Source organism: Salmo trutta, chromosome 18, assembly GCF_901001165.1.
Source record: "Salmo trutta chromosome 18, fSalTru1.1, whole genome shotgun sequence".
Lineage (NCBI taxonomy): Eukaryota > Metazoa > Chordata > Actinopteri > Salmoniformes > Salmonidae > Salmo > Salmo trutta.
The window spans coordinates 4,254,980-4,271,014 of NC_042974.1; the positions used below are offsets into that span (position 1 = coordinate 4,254,980).

A 16,035-nucleotide genomic window follows, 5' to 3' on the forward strand; every position below is an offset into this window, starting at 1 on the left:
TTCCATTACATTACATCTAACCATTGGTAATGACTCAATTACATTACATCTAACCCTTGGTAATGACTCAGTTCCATTACATTACATCTAACCATTGGTAATGACTCAATTACATTACATCTAACCCTTGGTCATGACTCAGTTCCATTACATTACATCTAACCCTTGGTAATGACTCAGTTCCATGACATTACATCTAACCCTTGGTAATGACTCAGTTCCATTACATCTAACCCTTGGTCATGACTCAGTTCCATGACATTACATCTAACCCTTGGTCATGACTCAGTTCCATTACATTACACATAAGAGTCATTGGAGGAAGATGTCTTCTGTAGGGGGGAGTTTTGTTAAGAGCCTTAACACTCGGGCTGGACATTAACACGCATTGCTTGCGGTATGGTTTTAGACGCACAATAACTTCATCTTTCATATCAGAGGAGAAATAATGTTAAATTGATACACACCTTTTTATAGGGTTGGTGTTCCAACGGCCATATCTACATGTTACAGCAAATGAGATACCTAGCGTACCCCAAACACGTGTAGGCGTAACTCGGGAAGTGTAGCTGGAGTGTAGTTTTGTTGGATGGAGGCCGAGGCGCCCATAGCTGTACAGATCTGTGCAAAACTGCTAGTGTTTTTTTGACGTTTCTAAACGTTAAAACACAGAGTTGGGATTGTAGTTCACATTTTCCATTGACCGTAAATGTATATTCAGTGCAGTGCATTGGCATCATGTTACAGGTAGCTAGCTAACAGGCTCCTTCATTAGCTGGATAGCTATGGATACGCCTATATCTCTGTATGTACTCACTGATACCTAGTAAATTAGTGGTGAAGGGATATGCTTGTGTGTTTACACACAGAAATGGTCTGACTTTAATGGTGTGCTGGCTGATAATATTATGAAGTACAGAGTTTCTGGTGGAAGAGGCTCTACCCTGTTCCCTATGTAGTGCACTACTTTTGAACAGTCCAGTGCCCTATTGGCCCTGGTCAATAGTAGTGCACTATATAGGGAATAGGGTGCCATTTGAGACGCAATCTGTTTATGTAGGTGCAGCCCTCATCCTCCCTATCTGTGAGCTGACTAGCAGAGCTCAATGGTGCTGCTGGATACAATTCCCTGGATCAGTTTACACTGGCTGACTGACTGACTGGCTCGTTGACAGACTGGCTGACTGGCGGTGTTGTGTAGACTTTCCACTCCAATAGCCTCAACAACAAGAAAACAACTAAGGCGGAGGTAGAGAGTAGGCCTTTTGAGCCTAGAATAACTGATATTACAGGCAAGCAAGAGACTAAAGAATAATTATTCACTTTGAGGTTATTTAACAGATTCTTCAATTATTGAATTGGCTCACGTAATGGGGAAAGTGTGTTTGTGTACTGTAAGATGCAGCTAGTCTATCAGTGAGGAGTGAAGTAGGTAGCTAGTTAGACCTGCGTTATACATCACCCCGTGACCTTGATCTCTCTGTCATTCTCTCCTTGTCCCAAATGGGTAACCGTAGTGGGAACCCACAAACCTGGTGTTATCTAGGACCACTTTAGCCTATAAAACACCCATTCCTCTGAGGGATAAGACTAAACATAGTCCAATTTCCGAGTTAACAACCAAATCTCACTGCTGCTGTTTTGCGTGCCAAACACATTTGTGTTTGCAGTTCCTGTTTAGTGAGAGCACAAAGTCACGCATGGGGAAGTCAATGACACACAGGCTGCATTCAAAATAGCATCCTGTTCACCTATATAGTGCACTACTTTTTACCACGCTCCACATAATAGTGCACTTGGGTAGTAGTGCATCACATCTGTAGCCGTGAAGTGCTTTGAAAGACTGGTCATGGCTCACATCAACACCATCATCCCTGAAACCTTAGACCCACTCCAGTTTGCATACCACCCCAACAGTCTCTCACTCCACACTGCCCTTCCCCACCTGGACAAAAGGAGCAGCTATGTGAGAATGCTGTTCATTGACTACAGCTCAGCGTTCAACACCATGGTGCCCTCAAAGCTCATCACTAAGCTAAGGACCCTGGGACTAAATACCTCCCTCTGCAACTGGATCCTGGACTTCCTGACGGACCTCCTCCAGGTGGTAAGGGTAGGTAACAACACATCCCCCACACTGTTCCTCAACACGAGGACCCCTCAGGGGTGCGTGCTCAGTCCCCTCCTGTACTTCCTGTTCACTCATGACTGCATGGCCGGGCACGCTCCAACACCATCATTAAGTTTGCAGATGACACAGCAGTGGTAGGCCTGATCACCAACAACAATGAGACAGCCTATAGGGAGGAGGTCAGAGAACTGGCCATGTGGTGCCAGGACAACAACCTCTCCCTCAACACGATCAATACAGGAAAACGAGGACTGAGCACGCCCCCATTCTCATCGACGGGGCTGTAGTGGAGCAGGTTGAGAGCTTCAAGTTCCTTGGTGTCGAAATCACCAACAAACTGTCATGGTCCAAACACACCAAGACAGTAGTGAAGAGGGCACGACAAAGCCTATTCCCCCTCAGGAGACTGAAAAGATTTGGCATGGGGCCTCAGATCCTTAAAAAGTTATACAGCTGCACCATCGAGAGCATCCTGACTGGTTGCATCACTGCCTGGTATGACCGCAAGGCGCTACAGAGGGTAGTGCAAAGAGCCCAGTACATCACTGGGGCCAAGCTTCCAGCCATCTAGGACCTCCATACCAGGTGGTGTCAGAGGAAGGCCCTAACAATTGTCAAAGACTCCAGCCACCCTAGTCATAGACTGTTCTCTCTGCTACCACACGGCAAGCGGTACCAGAGCGCCAAGTCTTGGTCCAAAGGACTTCTTAACTTCTATGGGCTACGTGGGACGCTAGCGTCCCACCTGCGGGACACAGCCAGTGAAATATCAGGGCGGCAAATTCAAAAACAACAAAATGTCATAATTCAACTTTCTCAAACATGCAACTATTTTACACCATTTTAAAGATAAACTTCTCGTTAATCTAACCACATTGTCCGATTTCAAAAAGGCTTTACAGCGAAAGCAAAACATTTAGATTATGTTAGGAGAGTACATAGACAAAAATAATCACACAGCCATTTTCCAAGCAAGGACATGTGTCAATAAAACACTGCTAAATGAAGCATTAACCTTTTGACGATCTTCATCAGATGACACTCCTAGGACATTATGTTACACAATACATGTATGTTTTGTTCGATAAAGTTCATATTTATATCCAAAAACAGCATTTTTGGCGCGTGATATTCAGAAAATGTATTCCCACCAAAACGTCCGGTGAATGTGCACATCAATTTACAAAAATAGTCATCATAAACGTTGACAAAATATATAACAATTATTTTAAGAATTATAGATAGACTACCCCTGGATGCAACCGCTGTGTCAGGTTTTAAAATAGCTTTACGGAGAAAGCACATTTTTCAATATTTTGAGTACATAGCTCAGCCATCACGGTGAGCTATTCAGACACCCGCCGAGTTCGGGGCAACCTAAACTCAGAATTAGTATTCGAAATATTCTCTTACCTTTGCTGATCTTCGTCAGAATGCACTCCCAGGACTGCTACTTCCACAAGAAATGTTGTTTTTGTTCGAAATAATCCATATTTATGTACAAATACCTCCGTTTTGTTCGTGCATATCCAATCCCTTTGTTGCCAGGCAGACCACTCAGTAACTGAGCTCCTATTATCTGCCCAGTGACAGGAAAATGCTCAAACCACTTAATGAAGGCTTTAGACAGCCAATGGAAGCCTTAGGAAGTGCAACGTCACCCCACAGACACTGTAGCTTTGATAGAAAATCAGAAGAACTACAATTCTCAGACTTTCCACTTCCTGCTTGAATTTTTCTCAGGTTTTTGCCTGCCATATGAGTTCTGTTATACTCACAGACACCATTCAAACAGTTTTAGAAACTTCAGAGTGTTTTCTATCCAAATCTACTAATAATATGCATATTTTAGTTTCTGGGCCAGAGTAGTAACCTGTTTAATTTGGGTACGTTTTTCATCCTGCCGTGAAAATACTGCCCCCTAGCCCAGACAGGTTAACAGCTTCTACCCCAAGTCATAAGACTCCTGATCAGCTAATCAAATGGCTACCCAGACTATTTGCATTGCCCCCCCCCCCCACACACACACACACACGCTGCTGCTACTCTCTGTTTATTATCTATGCATGGTCACTTTCACTCTACCTACATGTACATATTACCTCAATTTCCTCGACTAACCGGTGCCCCGCACATTGACTCTGTATCGGTACCCCTGTATATAGTCTCGCTATTGTTATTTTACTGCTGCTCTTTAATTATTTGTTACTTTTATTTTTTACTTATCAATTTTTTACTTCACTTATTTTTTCTTTACTGCATTGTTAGTTAAGGGCTTGTAGGTAAGCATTTCACTGTAAGGTCTACACCTGTTGTATTTGGCGCATGTGACAAATGAAATTAGATTTGACTATATAGGGAGTAAGGTGCCAATCTGTCTTCTGGTAGGCTGTTCTGTACTCAACCTGTCTTCTGGTAGGCCGTTCTGTACTCAACCTGTCTTCTGGTAGGCCGTTCTGTTCTCAACCTGTCTTCTGGTAGGCTGTTCTGTACTCAACCTGTCTTCTGGTAGGCCGTTTTGTACTCAACCTGTCTGTGTGTTCTCCTTCCAGATCTATGAGAGCTCTCCCATGGAACAGGAAGTGATGCGCATATACTCCTCCTCCCCCCCTCCGCTGGACGACGAATCAGGGGGAGAGGAGGTTGATGACGAGTTTGGGGATTTCTCTGGGGGTGTGGCAATGTCATCCAACCAGCCGTGCCCCTCCATAACAGACCCCGCCTCCCCGACCCCATCAACGGTGCGCTTTAGTGTTAGTAACTCCTCCTCTTTCGCCGGAACTACCCATAGCAACGGAATCTCAAAACAGTTCCGAGCAGCTGACGACCTGAAGAAGCCATGGGCGCCGGTGGTGGACCAATCACAGCCCGCTAATACTGGGACCTCAGAGATTGGCAGGGTTCGGCTGGGGTTGGAGGTCAAAGGGCAGCCCTGTCATTGCAACCTCCCTGACCTCCCTCTCACCAATGGGTTTACCAATCGACATCACCAGGGAACTATGTCTGCAGGTAACAACTTTAGTCCTGAGGGCTGTCATGGAGTTGTTAGTGAGGTTGCCTAGCAACTTAGTCTTTGTTTTTTATGTATTGTGTTTTTAATCCTTGATCATTTTTAATATGTACTGTTGAACTCAAATGGCTGAGGCATCTCTATACGTATTTTAAATACGTTCCAATAAAATGTATTAATTCATTCACCACAGGTCTTGTACCGGCTGGGCAGAGCTCCCCCAGCCAGGAGCAGGGGTTTGCAGATTTCTCTGCGTTCGCCGAGCCAGAGATGGAGCTGGAGCCCTGGTGCTGCGGCTTCACTCACAGTACAGAGCACAGGAAGGACAGCAGGACGGAAGGGACAAACCTAACCAACGGTTTCTGTAATGCACACTCAGTCCAGAAGGACATAGAGCAGATGGCCAGAATAGAGCCTGGCGGGCCTGACTCTCAATGTTTAGCAGAGCAAGGGGAGAGGGACTGCACTGGAGTCCAGCAACACTGTAAGCTGAGGGGCCACCCTCAGGACTCTGGCCTCTTAGCCACCACAGAGGTGCTCTGTGTTAGGGGTGAGGGCCTGGAGGAGCCTGGAGAGAGGGCACCCAGCATCAACAGGGATAGCACGCTTACACAGGACCCAGAACTGGGAGGGAGGAGGGCGGAGGAGGAGGAAGCTAAGGAGAGCGAAACAGAGGACAGTGTCTCTCCTCTCCCCACCACAGTCAGTGGGTCAGTGAGTGAGGAGTTTGCCTCCTTTGGTGAGGCTGTGTCGTCAGACGCTTTGGAGGAGTTTGGGGACTTTGGCGAGACGGTCTTCACTCCCTTGTCAATAGGGGAGGAGGAGAAGGAGAAAGAGGAGGTGCAGCGGAGTGACCTCAGGGAGGAGACCAAGACAAAGATGGTGGAGGAGGAAGATGAAGAAGAGGACTTTGGAAACTTCAGGGATGCTGGATCCTTCCCTAGCCAGGAGGACTTTGTTGACTTCAACCAATCGGAGTCCAGAACACAGGAGGGCTTCGGCGACTTTGACCAGGACTATTCTGAGGACCCAGGTCCGACCCAGGCGTGTGGGGAGGAGGTTGGACATGGAGACCTTCCCCTCAGCGACAGCTTTGCAGACTTCCACTCTGCTCCCCTGGAGGGCTGGGGGGCGTTTGGGGACCAGAGAGGTCTGTCAGAGGGGGAGACCTGGGCAGAGTTTGGAGAGGAGGATAGACCCAGGTGGACAGAAGAGGCGGAGGTGAAGAAAAGTGGAGAGAGATGTCAGGGAGGTGCTGCTGTACGAAGGGACAGTCTGCAGGTGAGTGGTCTTCTGAGTTAGTAGAGTGGATTTATATTGTGTAACGCCGGAGAGACAGTCCCAGCTCCGACACCTCACATTTCCCCAACATGGCCGACACTGGTGAGATGAATGGTCAGCTGCCACATGCTCAAATGTAAAGTGATAGAGCGTTGGGACTCCCAACAGGATTCTCCAGGAGTCTGGATAACGAGGCATCCTACAGTACTTAGTTGTCCCACATCTGGTAGAAATCCACTCTGACATTTGTAGTATGTTTGTCATAACCGCTGACTCCACAAGAATAATTCTGCCCAGGTGGGTTTTATTATTGTATCAATAGATTGTCACTGCAGTTAGCCTACAGGTAGTTCCTACAGGTAGCTCACCCCAAAATGAGTTTGCTGGAATAAGACAGTTCCTGCCAGACATCAGTTCGCTTCAAAATCAGGTAGATGGACATAGTTAGTTTACAAATCTTTCCCATTAATTGTGTTTGATTACAATGTAGTAGACTGCACTGTAGTAGATCTCAAACAAGCCTTGTCTCTCCCATTCAGGCCTCCATGTCTATCCGGCTACAGAGAGTCCTGCAGACCAGCTTCCCTGCAGTGGCAGTCCCAGAACTGGATCAGGAGAGGGAGGAGACTGGGGTGGAGGGGGAGGAGACTGGGGTGGAGGGGGAGGAGACTGGGTTGGAGGGGGAGGAGACGGGGCTGGAGGGGGAGGAGACGGGGCTGGAGGGGGAGGAGACGGGGCTGGAGGGGGAGGAGACGGGGGTGGCTGGGGAGGGGACGGGGACGGGGGTGGAAGGGGAGGAGACGGGGGTGGAGGAGGAGGAGGACAGTGGGGTGGAGGTATTGAAGGTACTCAGCCTCAGGGCTTTGCTAGAGACTCTAGACACCCAGCCTGAGGAAGAGGAGTCGAAGGGGCTCAACCACACTACACACTGGTGAGAGAACCTCTAGTGATGAAGATGATTAAAACGATGATGATGATGGTGGTTCAGTGGAATAACAGCAGATAGCATTGGAGGCTGGCCAAAGCACTACTCTGCTGTATGTGACCGCCTCCTTGTTTTGCTTTACCCAGGGTTCCTAGGGGTGTGTGGCGGCAGCCTCAGGACCTCCACGATGCTGTGGGCCTGGGGTTCCAGTGGGGTGGTTCCCATAGCAACAGGGCCCTGCTCCGCTGTCTGGGGATGGACACCAGGAACATGGTAACGGCCTCTTTTCAGTTTAAGGCCACACTCAGTAATTATGTGAATGGCTCCATGCATAGCAGAGTGAGCCACAGCCACCTCAACAGAATAACAGCAGATGTAAACAAACAGTAAGAAAATGGATGGATGTCATTTCACATGACTTTATAACATCTACATGTATAGAGCTCAGTGAATGACTTTCCATTAGAGAAACATAACTAAATAAAACATGAAGCCATCTGTCTATGACAACAACAACATCAACGATGTAGTAAGTAATGTGTCTGTCTGTCCGTAAGCCCCTCCCTCCCTCCCCATATTACCATATTGTACATCATCTACTGTAAATGTGTCTATATATCCCCTTTACTATGTAGAAGTGCTCTGTTGTTGCTGTGTCTATAGTGTACATACTGTATGTGGGTTATGTCAATTCTTCATCTATAATATAATGTTACTCTGTCTGTATATTCTGTTTATTGGTGGAAAAGCAGCACCATTTCACCAGCTTGAATTCCTGCTACATGTAAAGTTACTTGGTGATTTCTGATTCACTCTCTCCTCCACAGTTGTTCACTGGCCAGAGAAAACAGCCTGTCATAGTTCCTGTGTTTGCAACCAGCCTGGTGAGTGGACTGATGGAGATACTGTTCTGTGTCCCAAATGGAACCCTATTCACTGTATAGGGCACTACTTTAGACCAGGGCCCATATGGACACAGTCCATGGTTCCATTTCTGTCCCTAGATCCTCCCCCTAAGCCTGGGTACCAGTCAGTTTGTTCCGTCATGCCTCTCCTGGCCACTTGTTTTCATGCCAAACATGACCAGGAGTTGACATGATAGCACAAACAGATCTGGGACCAGGCTCCATTCCCTTAGCCTTGTATGCTGATAGCCCCTTAATGTTCACAGATCTGAAAATACTGGGTATGTGTAAAGCAATAAGATGATGACTCGACTGTCGGCCATATTGCTTTCTCCCTCTCCAAACCTTTCATCATGTGACATGTGTTCCATGGTGACCTCTTTCTTTCTCTGCCACTCCCTTTCCCATTCACCTTTGATTCCCTATCGCTCTCCCATCTCTCTCTCTCTATCACCCGTCACCCCCCTCTCTCTCGCCCTCTCTCCCTGTCCCTCTCTCCTCTCTCTCTCAGGGAATGTTAGAGCCCACCAAAGAGCCGCTGAGACCAGCTTCAGCTGCGGAGAAGACTGCTGCCACAGCACAAGCACTTCCTGGGTCACAGGAAACCACCACCACCTCGTCAATACAGGTACAGAAACAGGTGTAGGGTGAAGTTGTCCTAGATGTTGATATGGGGTCAGTTTAGCATTTCCCTGCTAATGGTTACAGTTAGAATTGGGGTAGGTGAAGCAGATCCTAGATCTGTACCTAGGGGAAACTTCACCCCGGAGCAACAGGCACACCACGGCTGTGTGTGAACATGTTACCAGCTGTTAAACTCTCCTCCGTCTTTGTTTGCTCAATGCCTCACCCCTTTCTCAAAGCTCATTGGAGGAGGAGGAGGTCTGAGAGGAGGGACCTTGGATCCTCTCTTCCAATGAATTTTGAGAGAGGTAAGAATAGTTATTTTCCTTGAATTCAGGACAGAAGAGGCAAGGATGTGACAGTTGGTAATGTTTCCAGACAGTCTGACTAGGATGTGACTGTTGGTAATGTCTCCAGACAGTCTGACTAGGATGTGACTGTTGGTAATGTTTCCAGACAGTCTTACTAGGATGTGACTGTTGGTAATGTTTCCAGACAGTCTGACTAGGATGTGACTGTTGGTAATGTTTCCAGACAGTCTGACTAGGATGTGACAGTTGGGAAAGTCTCCAGACAGCCGGTGACTCACATAGTATACCCAACACAAACAGGGCAACATTGGGCACTATATTTTATACTCCCTTGATAATGAAGTTAACCCTAAACTCTGACCTAGGATCAGATATCCTTACCGCAGATCCTAGCATTAGGAGGATAATGACAATATCCTGGACTAACTAACTCCCAATTCCTCTGTGCTGTCCTCTATCCATCACTAAGACCTGGCCATATTCACAAAGTGTCTCGGAGTAGGGGTGCTGATCTAGGATCAGTCTAGTCTTTTAACTAAAAATCAATAAGATAACAAGAACCAGGGGGACCTGGTCTGACGTGCTTTTGTAAGTATGGGCCTTCAAGAGACTTTGTTGAACAGAGGGCACACTGCTGAGCCTCACTACAGTTTGTTCCTTCCGCCAGCAGGGGGCCCCCCAGCCTTGGTCCGAGTTTGACTGGAGCAGCAGTGGCCTTGGCGTCAACCGTCTGGATGGTACGTCCTCCCACTGAGCCCCCTACCTACAGGGCCAGAGATGAGGCTGCTGTACACACTCTCCCACTCCGACTCTGCTGCTACCTGACTCCTGTTTCTCTCTTTGGTTCCAATGTCCACACCAGCATACTAGACTACCACCTATAATGAAGCAATGTGTTGGACATACTAGACTACCATTTATAATGAAGCAATGTGTTGGACATACTAGACTACCACCTATAATGAAGCAATGTGTTGGACACACTAGACTACCATTTATAATGAAGCAATGTGTTGGACATACTAGACTACCATTTATAATGAAGCAATGTGTTGGACACACTAGACTACCATTTATAATGAAGCAATGTGTTGGACACACTAGACTACCATTTATAATGAAGCAATGTGTTGAACATACTAGACTACCATTTATAATGAAGCAATGTGTTGGACATACTAGACTACCATTTATAATGAAGCAATGTGTTGGACACACTAGACTACCATTTATAATGAAGCAATGTGTTGGACACACTAGACTACCATTTATAATGAAGCATTGTGTTGGACATACTAGACTACCATTTATAATGAAGCATTGTGTTGGACATACTAGACTACCACCTATAATGAAGCAATGTGTTGGACATACTAGACTACCATTTATAATGAAGCATTGTGTTGGACATACTAGACTACCATTTATAATGAAGCATTGTGTTGGACATACTAGACTACCATTTATAATGAAGCAATGTGTTGGACATACTAGACTACCATTTATAATGAAGCAATGTGTTGGACACACTAGACTACCATTTATAATGAAGCAATGTGTTGGACACACTAGACTACCATTTATAATGAAGCAATGTGTTGGACATACTAGACTACCATTTATAATGAAGCAATGTGTTGGACACACTAGACTACCATTTATAATGAAGCAATGTGTTGGACATACTAGACTACCATTTATAATGAAGCAATGTGTTGGACACACTAGACTACCATTTATAATGAAGCAATGTGTTGGACACACTAGACTACCATTTATAATGAAGCAATGTGTTGGACACACTAGACTACCATTTATAATGAAGCAATGTGTTGGACACACTAGACTACCATTTATAATGAAGCAATGTGTTGGACATACTAGACTACCATTTATAATGAAGCAATGTGTTGGACACACTAGACTACCATTTATAATGAAGCAATGTGTTGGACACACTAGACTACCATTTATAATGAAGCAATGTGTTGGACATACTAGACTACCATTTATAATGAAGCAATGTGTTGGACATACTAGACTACCATTTATAATGAAGCAATGTGTTGGACATACTAGACTACCATTTATAATGAAGCAATGTGTTGGACATACTAGACTACCATTTATAATGAAGCAATGTGTTGGACATACTAGACTACCATTTATAATGAAGCAATGTGTTGGACATACTAGACTACCATTTATAATGAAGCAATGTGTTGGACATACTAGACTACCATTTATAATGAAGCAATGTGTTGGACATGCATTCTAAGTAAGTGGTATGCAAGTGTGGACTTTGGAACATAGTCTCTATCACTCCCCCTCTCCCCCCTCTCCCTCTAGATGGTACTACTCATTTTCATGACAGTCTTTCCCTTTAATTGTATCTTATACTGTGGAATCCCAAGGCTCTCTCTCTCTCTATACGTCTAACTTAACCGGCTACCTCATCTGCCCTGTATAGAGTGATGCTTATGAGGTTTCTCACATGTTGTTACCCTTCATCATTGATCCAAACACTGTTTCTTATTGCACTGGGTGAGAGTTCTTTCAGTATTAGTGGATGGAATGGGGCAAAGACAAGTCAAGCCATATAGATGAATGTGTGGCCATAGCCTAAAGGGAATCCCTTCAGTAGCTGCATTTTAGTTGTAGTAGAAATAAGCTCATGTGAAAAAGCCTGAAATCCAGACCTGTTCTGTACTAACATTCCACTCCTTGTAATTTGTCTTATGCCAAAAATGATGTTTGGCATGACATGGAGTGGAATATTAGCACAAACAGACTGGTATCCAGACTAGAGAAAGCCAGGTTCCTCTTACTAGTACCCAGACTAGAGAAAGCCAGGTTCCTCTTACTGGTACCCAGACTAGAGAAAGCCAGGTTCCTCTTACTAGTACCCAGACTAGAGAAAGCCAGGATCCTCTTACTAGTATCCAGACTAGAGAAAGCCAGGTTCCTCTTACTAGTATCCAGACTAGAGAAAGCCAGGATCCTCTTACTGGTATCCAGACTAGAGAAAGCCAGGTTCCTCTTACTGGTATCCAGACTAGAGAAAGCCAGGATCCTCTTACTGGTATCCAGACTAGAGAAAGCCAGGTTCCTCTTACTGGTACCCAGGATAGAGAAAGCCAGGATCCTCTTACTAGTACCCAGACTAGAGAAAGCCAGGTTCCTCTTACTAGTACCCAGGATAGAGAAAGCCAGGATTCTCTTACTGGTACCCAGGATAGAGAAAGCCAGGATCCTCTTACTGGTACCCATGATAGAGAAAGCCAGGATTCTCTTCCTAGTACCCAGGATAGAGAAAGCCAGGATCCTCTTCCTAGTACCCAGGATAGAGAAAGCCAGGATTCTCTTACTGTTTTCTGTTTAAGCTGCTATTCTGTGTTTTCTTATATTCTTCTGTATCTTTACTTTTCATTTTCTTTGTAAAATAAAGAGGACATATATATTCAGTAAACTGAAACTGATCTTTACAATCACTGTGATATATAAAAAAAAAATACATTTTGATTTAGCTTGTATATGTTTTTATATTTCTTTTTAGATTCCCCCAACCAATGATGTGTTTTAAGGTTCTTTCAGTGTGGTTGCAATAAACACTGTTGTAAATACGTGAATAAACCTCTTTCTAATATATTACACCTATCTGAGCTGTCCTGCCTCTTGGTATTCTCTGGCTGTTCTATCACTGCACTGACTACTTTCCTCCGTAGACATGGATAGATGTAACACATCCTGGTTTAACATGGGCAGTGCCATTGAGGCCGTTCACCATTAGGAAGCAGTCAACTGGGTGGGAATTTCTATAGGATAAATAAGGATCACAGAATTCCATCCAGATCAGCAAGAAGGATCTGTCAATGAATTATTCTCCTGAGCAAACATTCCATACCTGGATGTGGCAGTAAATCACCCACCTTGGCCTTAATGCCTGTTCAGACAACACACTCCAGGAGGCAGTATGCAAACCCTTTCAGTTTGTTTACCGAATGCCAATTAACTAGTTGAGGTAAAATGGAGAAAGCCCTCAATATTGCTGCCCATGCTGTCTCTGAAGCCAGTATGGCAAAGATGTAAGGAAGAGCACTCTATCCAACTCTATGCTGCTTTCCTCTGTTCTGTAGATTCTTATTCCAGCTCTATACTGCCACCCACTGTGTTGAAAGACCAAATGCTTGATGGTTTCTTCGCCACTTGCTAGTAGTTTTTACACCTTGATTTGGACCAAATACAGAAGTGCTATGGTTGTCTTTTTGTTTTGAACTCTAAACACAGTCCAGAATGTGAGGGCTACTTGTATTAGCATAAGCTAACTATCTTCCAGAAGTTCATAGACAGATGAGGGATTGAGAAACACAGGTGTACAGTATGTAACAGTCTATACAGATCTAGGATCAGCTTCCCCTCCCCCAATCCTAACCTGAACCATTAGTGGAAGATAAAACTAGGGGCATCTTCACCCTGGTTCTATGTACCCCCTTCACCTCCCTCCCTCTAGTCCCTGTAGAGAGCAGAGGTCCCTCAGGGCTGAATCTCCATATCTTTGGGCCACTCATGCATGCAAACATACACACAATTGCCCCTGAAAAATAGGTGTTTGATAAATATTTTTGTCACTTTTTGTTGACGAAATGAACATTGATATGCGCACACTAAACAAGTTTACATTGGTATCCATGAACATGGAAGTCACATTGGTGGGCAGTGTAATTACAGAGTTACTACAGTGTCGGTACAATGTGTGTACATATGTATTGTGTGTATGTAAATGTTTCGTGTGTGTGTGTGTGTATGTGTGAAGTGGTGGATCCAGAGCTAGACAGTGACACAAGCAGCCGTCTAGCAGACAACCTGAACCACCTCATGTCTACTATGGAGAACACCACTACCTCCACCAGGTCAGACTGACACACACACACACACACACACACACACACACACACACACAGACACACGTAGAGATCAATAATTGATAATCAAGCATAATCGATTGGATTTATATCGTGCTTTGCCAGGTCTGAAAGAGCTTTGCATGGAAAGAGAGTAAACTCACCTGCAATCAAATGTTGCCTCTGTGTTTTTCCCATCTTAATGTGTTGTGTGTGTGTTTGTGTCAGGAAACCCCATAGGGATGAGGAGGACCAGCTGAGTGAGGAGGCAGCCAGGGTGATCTGTGGGCTGGCTGACCTGTCCTTCATGAAGGCTAAGGTCCTAATGTTCCCCATCACCCTCACACCAGCCGCTGGCTCTGGTACACTGCTAGAGTGATACATACACACATGGATGGACACAAACACAGAAGACTTCTCCGCTTCAAAGCCAGATTGAACATTAATGCAAAGTCAATATGTTGATAATCAGGAATATGCTGAAATAGTTAGTCTTTTGTTCTGAATGTATTGATGTATTTATGTTGTGACACAGTGGTTGAGGTCTGAGACTGATCCACACTTACCTCCAGCCATCTGCCTCGTTCCCCCAGTGGTCTTACATCTCTTTTGAAGATGGTGATTTTATCTTCATGTATTTATTCTTAATGTGTATATAGTTATTCATGTAAATTCATCATTAATCCATAGGAAATATATTGTATTTAATATTTACATAACAGATTGGTTATAACAATATTTATATGATATATGTTTGTGTTGTTGATCCAGAGTGTGATTTCCTCTTAAATGGCACCCTATTCCCTATATAGTGCACTATTGTTGACCAGAGCCCTATGGGACCTGGTGAAAAGTAGTGCACTACATAGGGGATAGGGTAACATTTGGGACAAAGCTTATCATCATGGGGTTAACTACTGTTAAAGAATATAATAGCACAAGTCTTAATGAATAGGGCCTCCAGAACCCTACTATTTCTGATTAGTGTCTCGGGGGAAACAGTCCTGTGTGTTCACATGATCTGCCATTAAAGGGGCAATCCACTATTGGTACATCATTATTTGTCACCTTTAAATTAATGATATGTAGCCATTGATTGTTAAAGAATGTAACGTATAAATGCCTCATGAGCTCAGTTCAACTGTTTTACCCCATCAGAACCCATCAGAACCCATCAGAACCCATCAGAACCCATTGCTTGTAAATAATGTAATTGGTAAGTAACGCTGTATAGCTTCAGACAATGGTTAAAACTATCATTTTGATCTCGTGGCTCTTTAAATTTGAGTGGTTTAATTTCCCCAGCTTCATCCCACAGCTGTTTACCAAAAGAATGTGGTGGGTGGCCATTTAGTAGTTTGAATCCCAGATTGCCCCTTTAAGGGTCATGTGGTGGTGCTCACAGGTAAAGAGCAATATACATTGTTTTTGTTCCGTTTTGTGTGTTTGATATTTGGGTTTGTGACAGTTTCTCACAATTGTTCCCGCTGCCTGTATACATTTTCAGGGATGCCTTTGCACATTCTAAAGATATGAAATGAATGTGACCTATAGTTAACTGGTACATAATAATAAGATCTGTGGAGGAAAACTATAAGGGACTAAAATGTAAGGGACTTCCTATGGAAAAACACTAAAGAGCCTCTGGAAAGGTTTCAATACATTCGTTAGGGTCTTTTTAAACTGGTGTGAATGTAGCTATTTATTTTAGTGTACATACAAATAAAATGTATTTAAGAAGGGTTACATGAATGTGTGGTTTTGTACTCTGTGAATGTCAGGTGTTACAGACACTTACAACCAATGATCATCCCAACCACCCAGGATGACCTCTGCTCTCTCTTGTTAAATCGTCAAAATGCTCAAACAACATTTGTACTATTTTTAATTCATACATTTTCACTCTCCCCACCACTTTCTTTTCTGACATGCTGTAAAGAGGGTCAG

At 44.4% G+C, this 16,035-nt stretch overlaps 1 protein-coding gene across 1 annotated transcript; it reads left to right on the forward strand.

Annotated features, from left to right (window-relative positions):
* Nucleotides 1-738: 738 nt before the first annotated feature.
* On the forward strand, nucleotides 739-15,834 carry LOC115153625 (aftiphilin). Its single transcript, XM_029699263.1, has 11 exons — nucleotides 739-747; nucleotides 4,684-5,140; nucleotides 5,335-5,981; nucleotides 6,090-6,422; nucleotides 7,070-7,353; nucleotides 7,494-7,620; nucleotides 8,175-8,231; nucleotides 8,764-8,880; nucleotides 9,855-9,924; nucleotides 14,001-14,097; nucleotides 14,317-15,834. The coding sequence occupies exons 1-11, from the start codon at nucleotides 739-741 to the stop codon at nucleotides 14,465-14,467; spliced, it is 2,349 nt and encodes a 782-aa protein (XP_029555123.1). The 3' UTR covers nucleotides 14,468-15,834.
* Nucleotides 15,835-16,035: the final 201 nt, after the last annotated feature.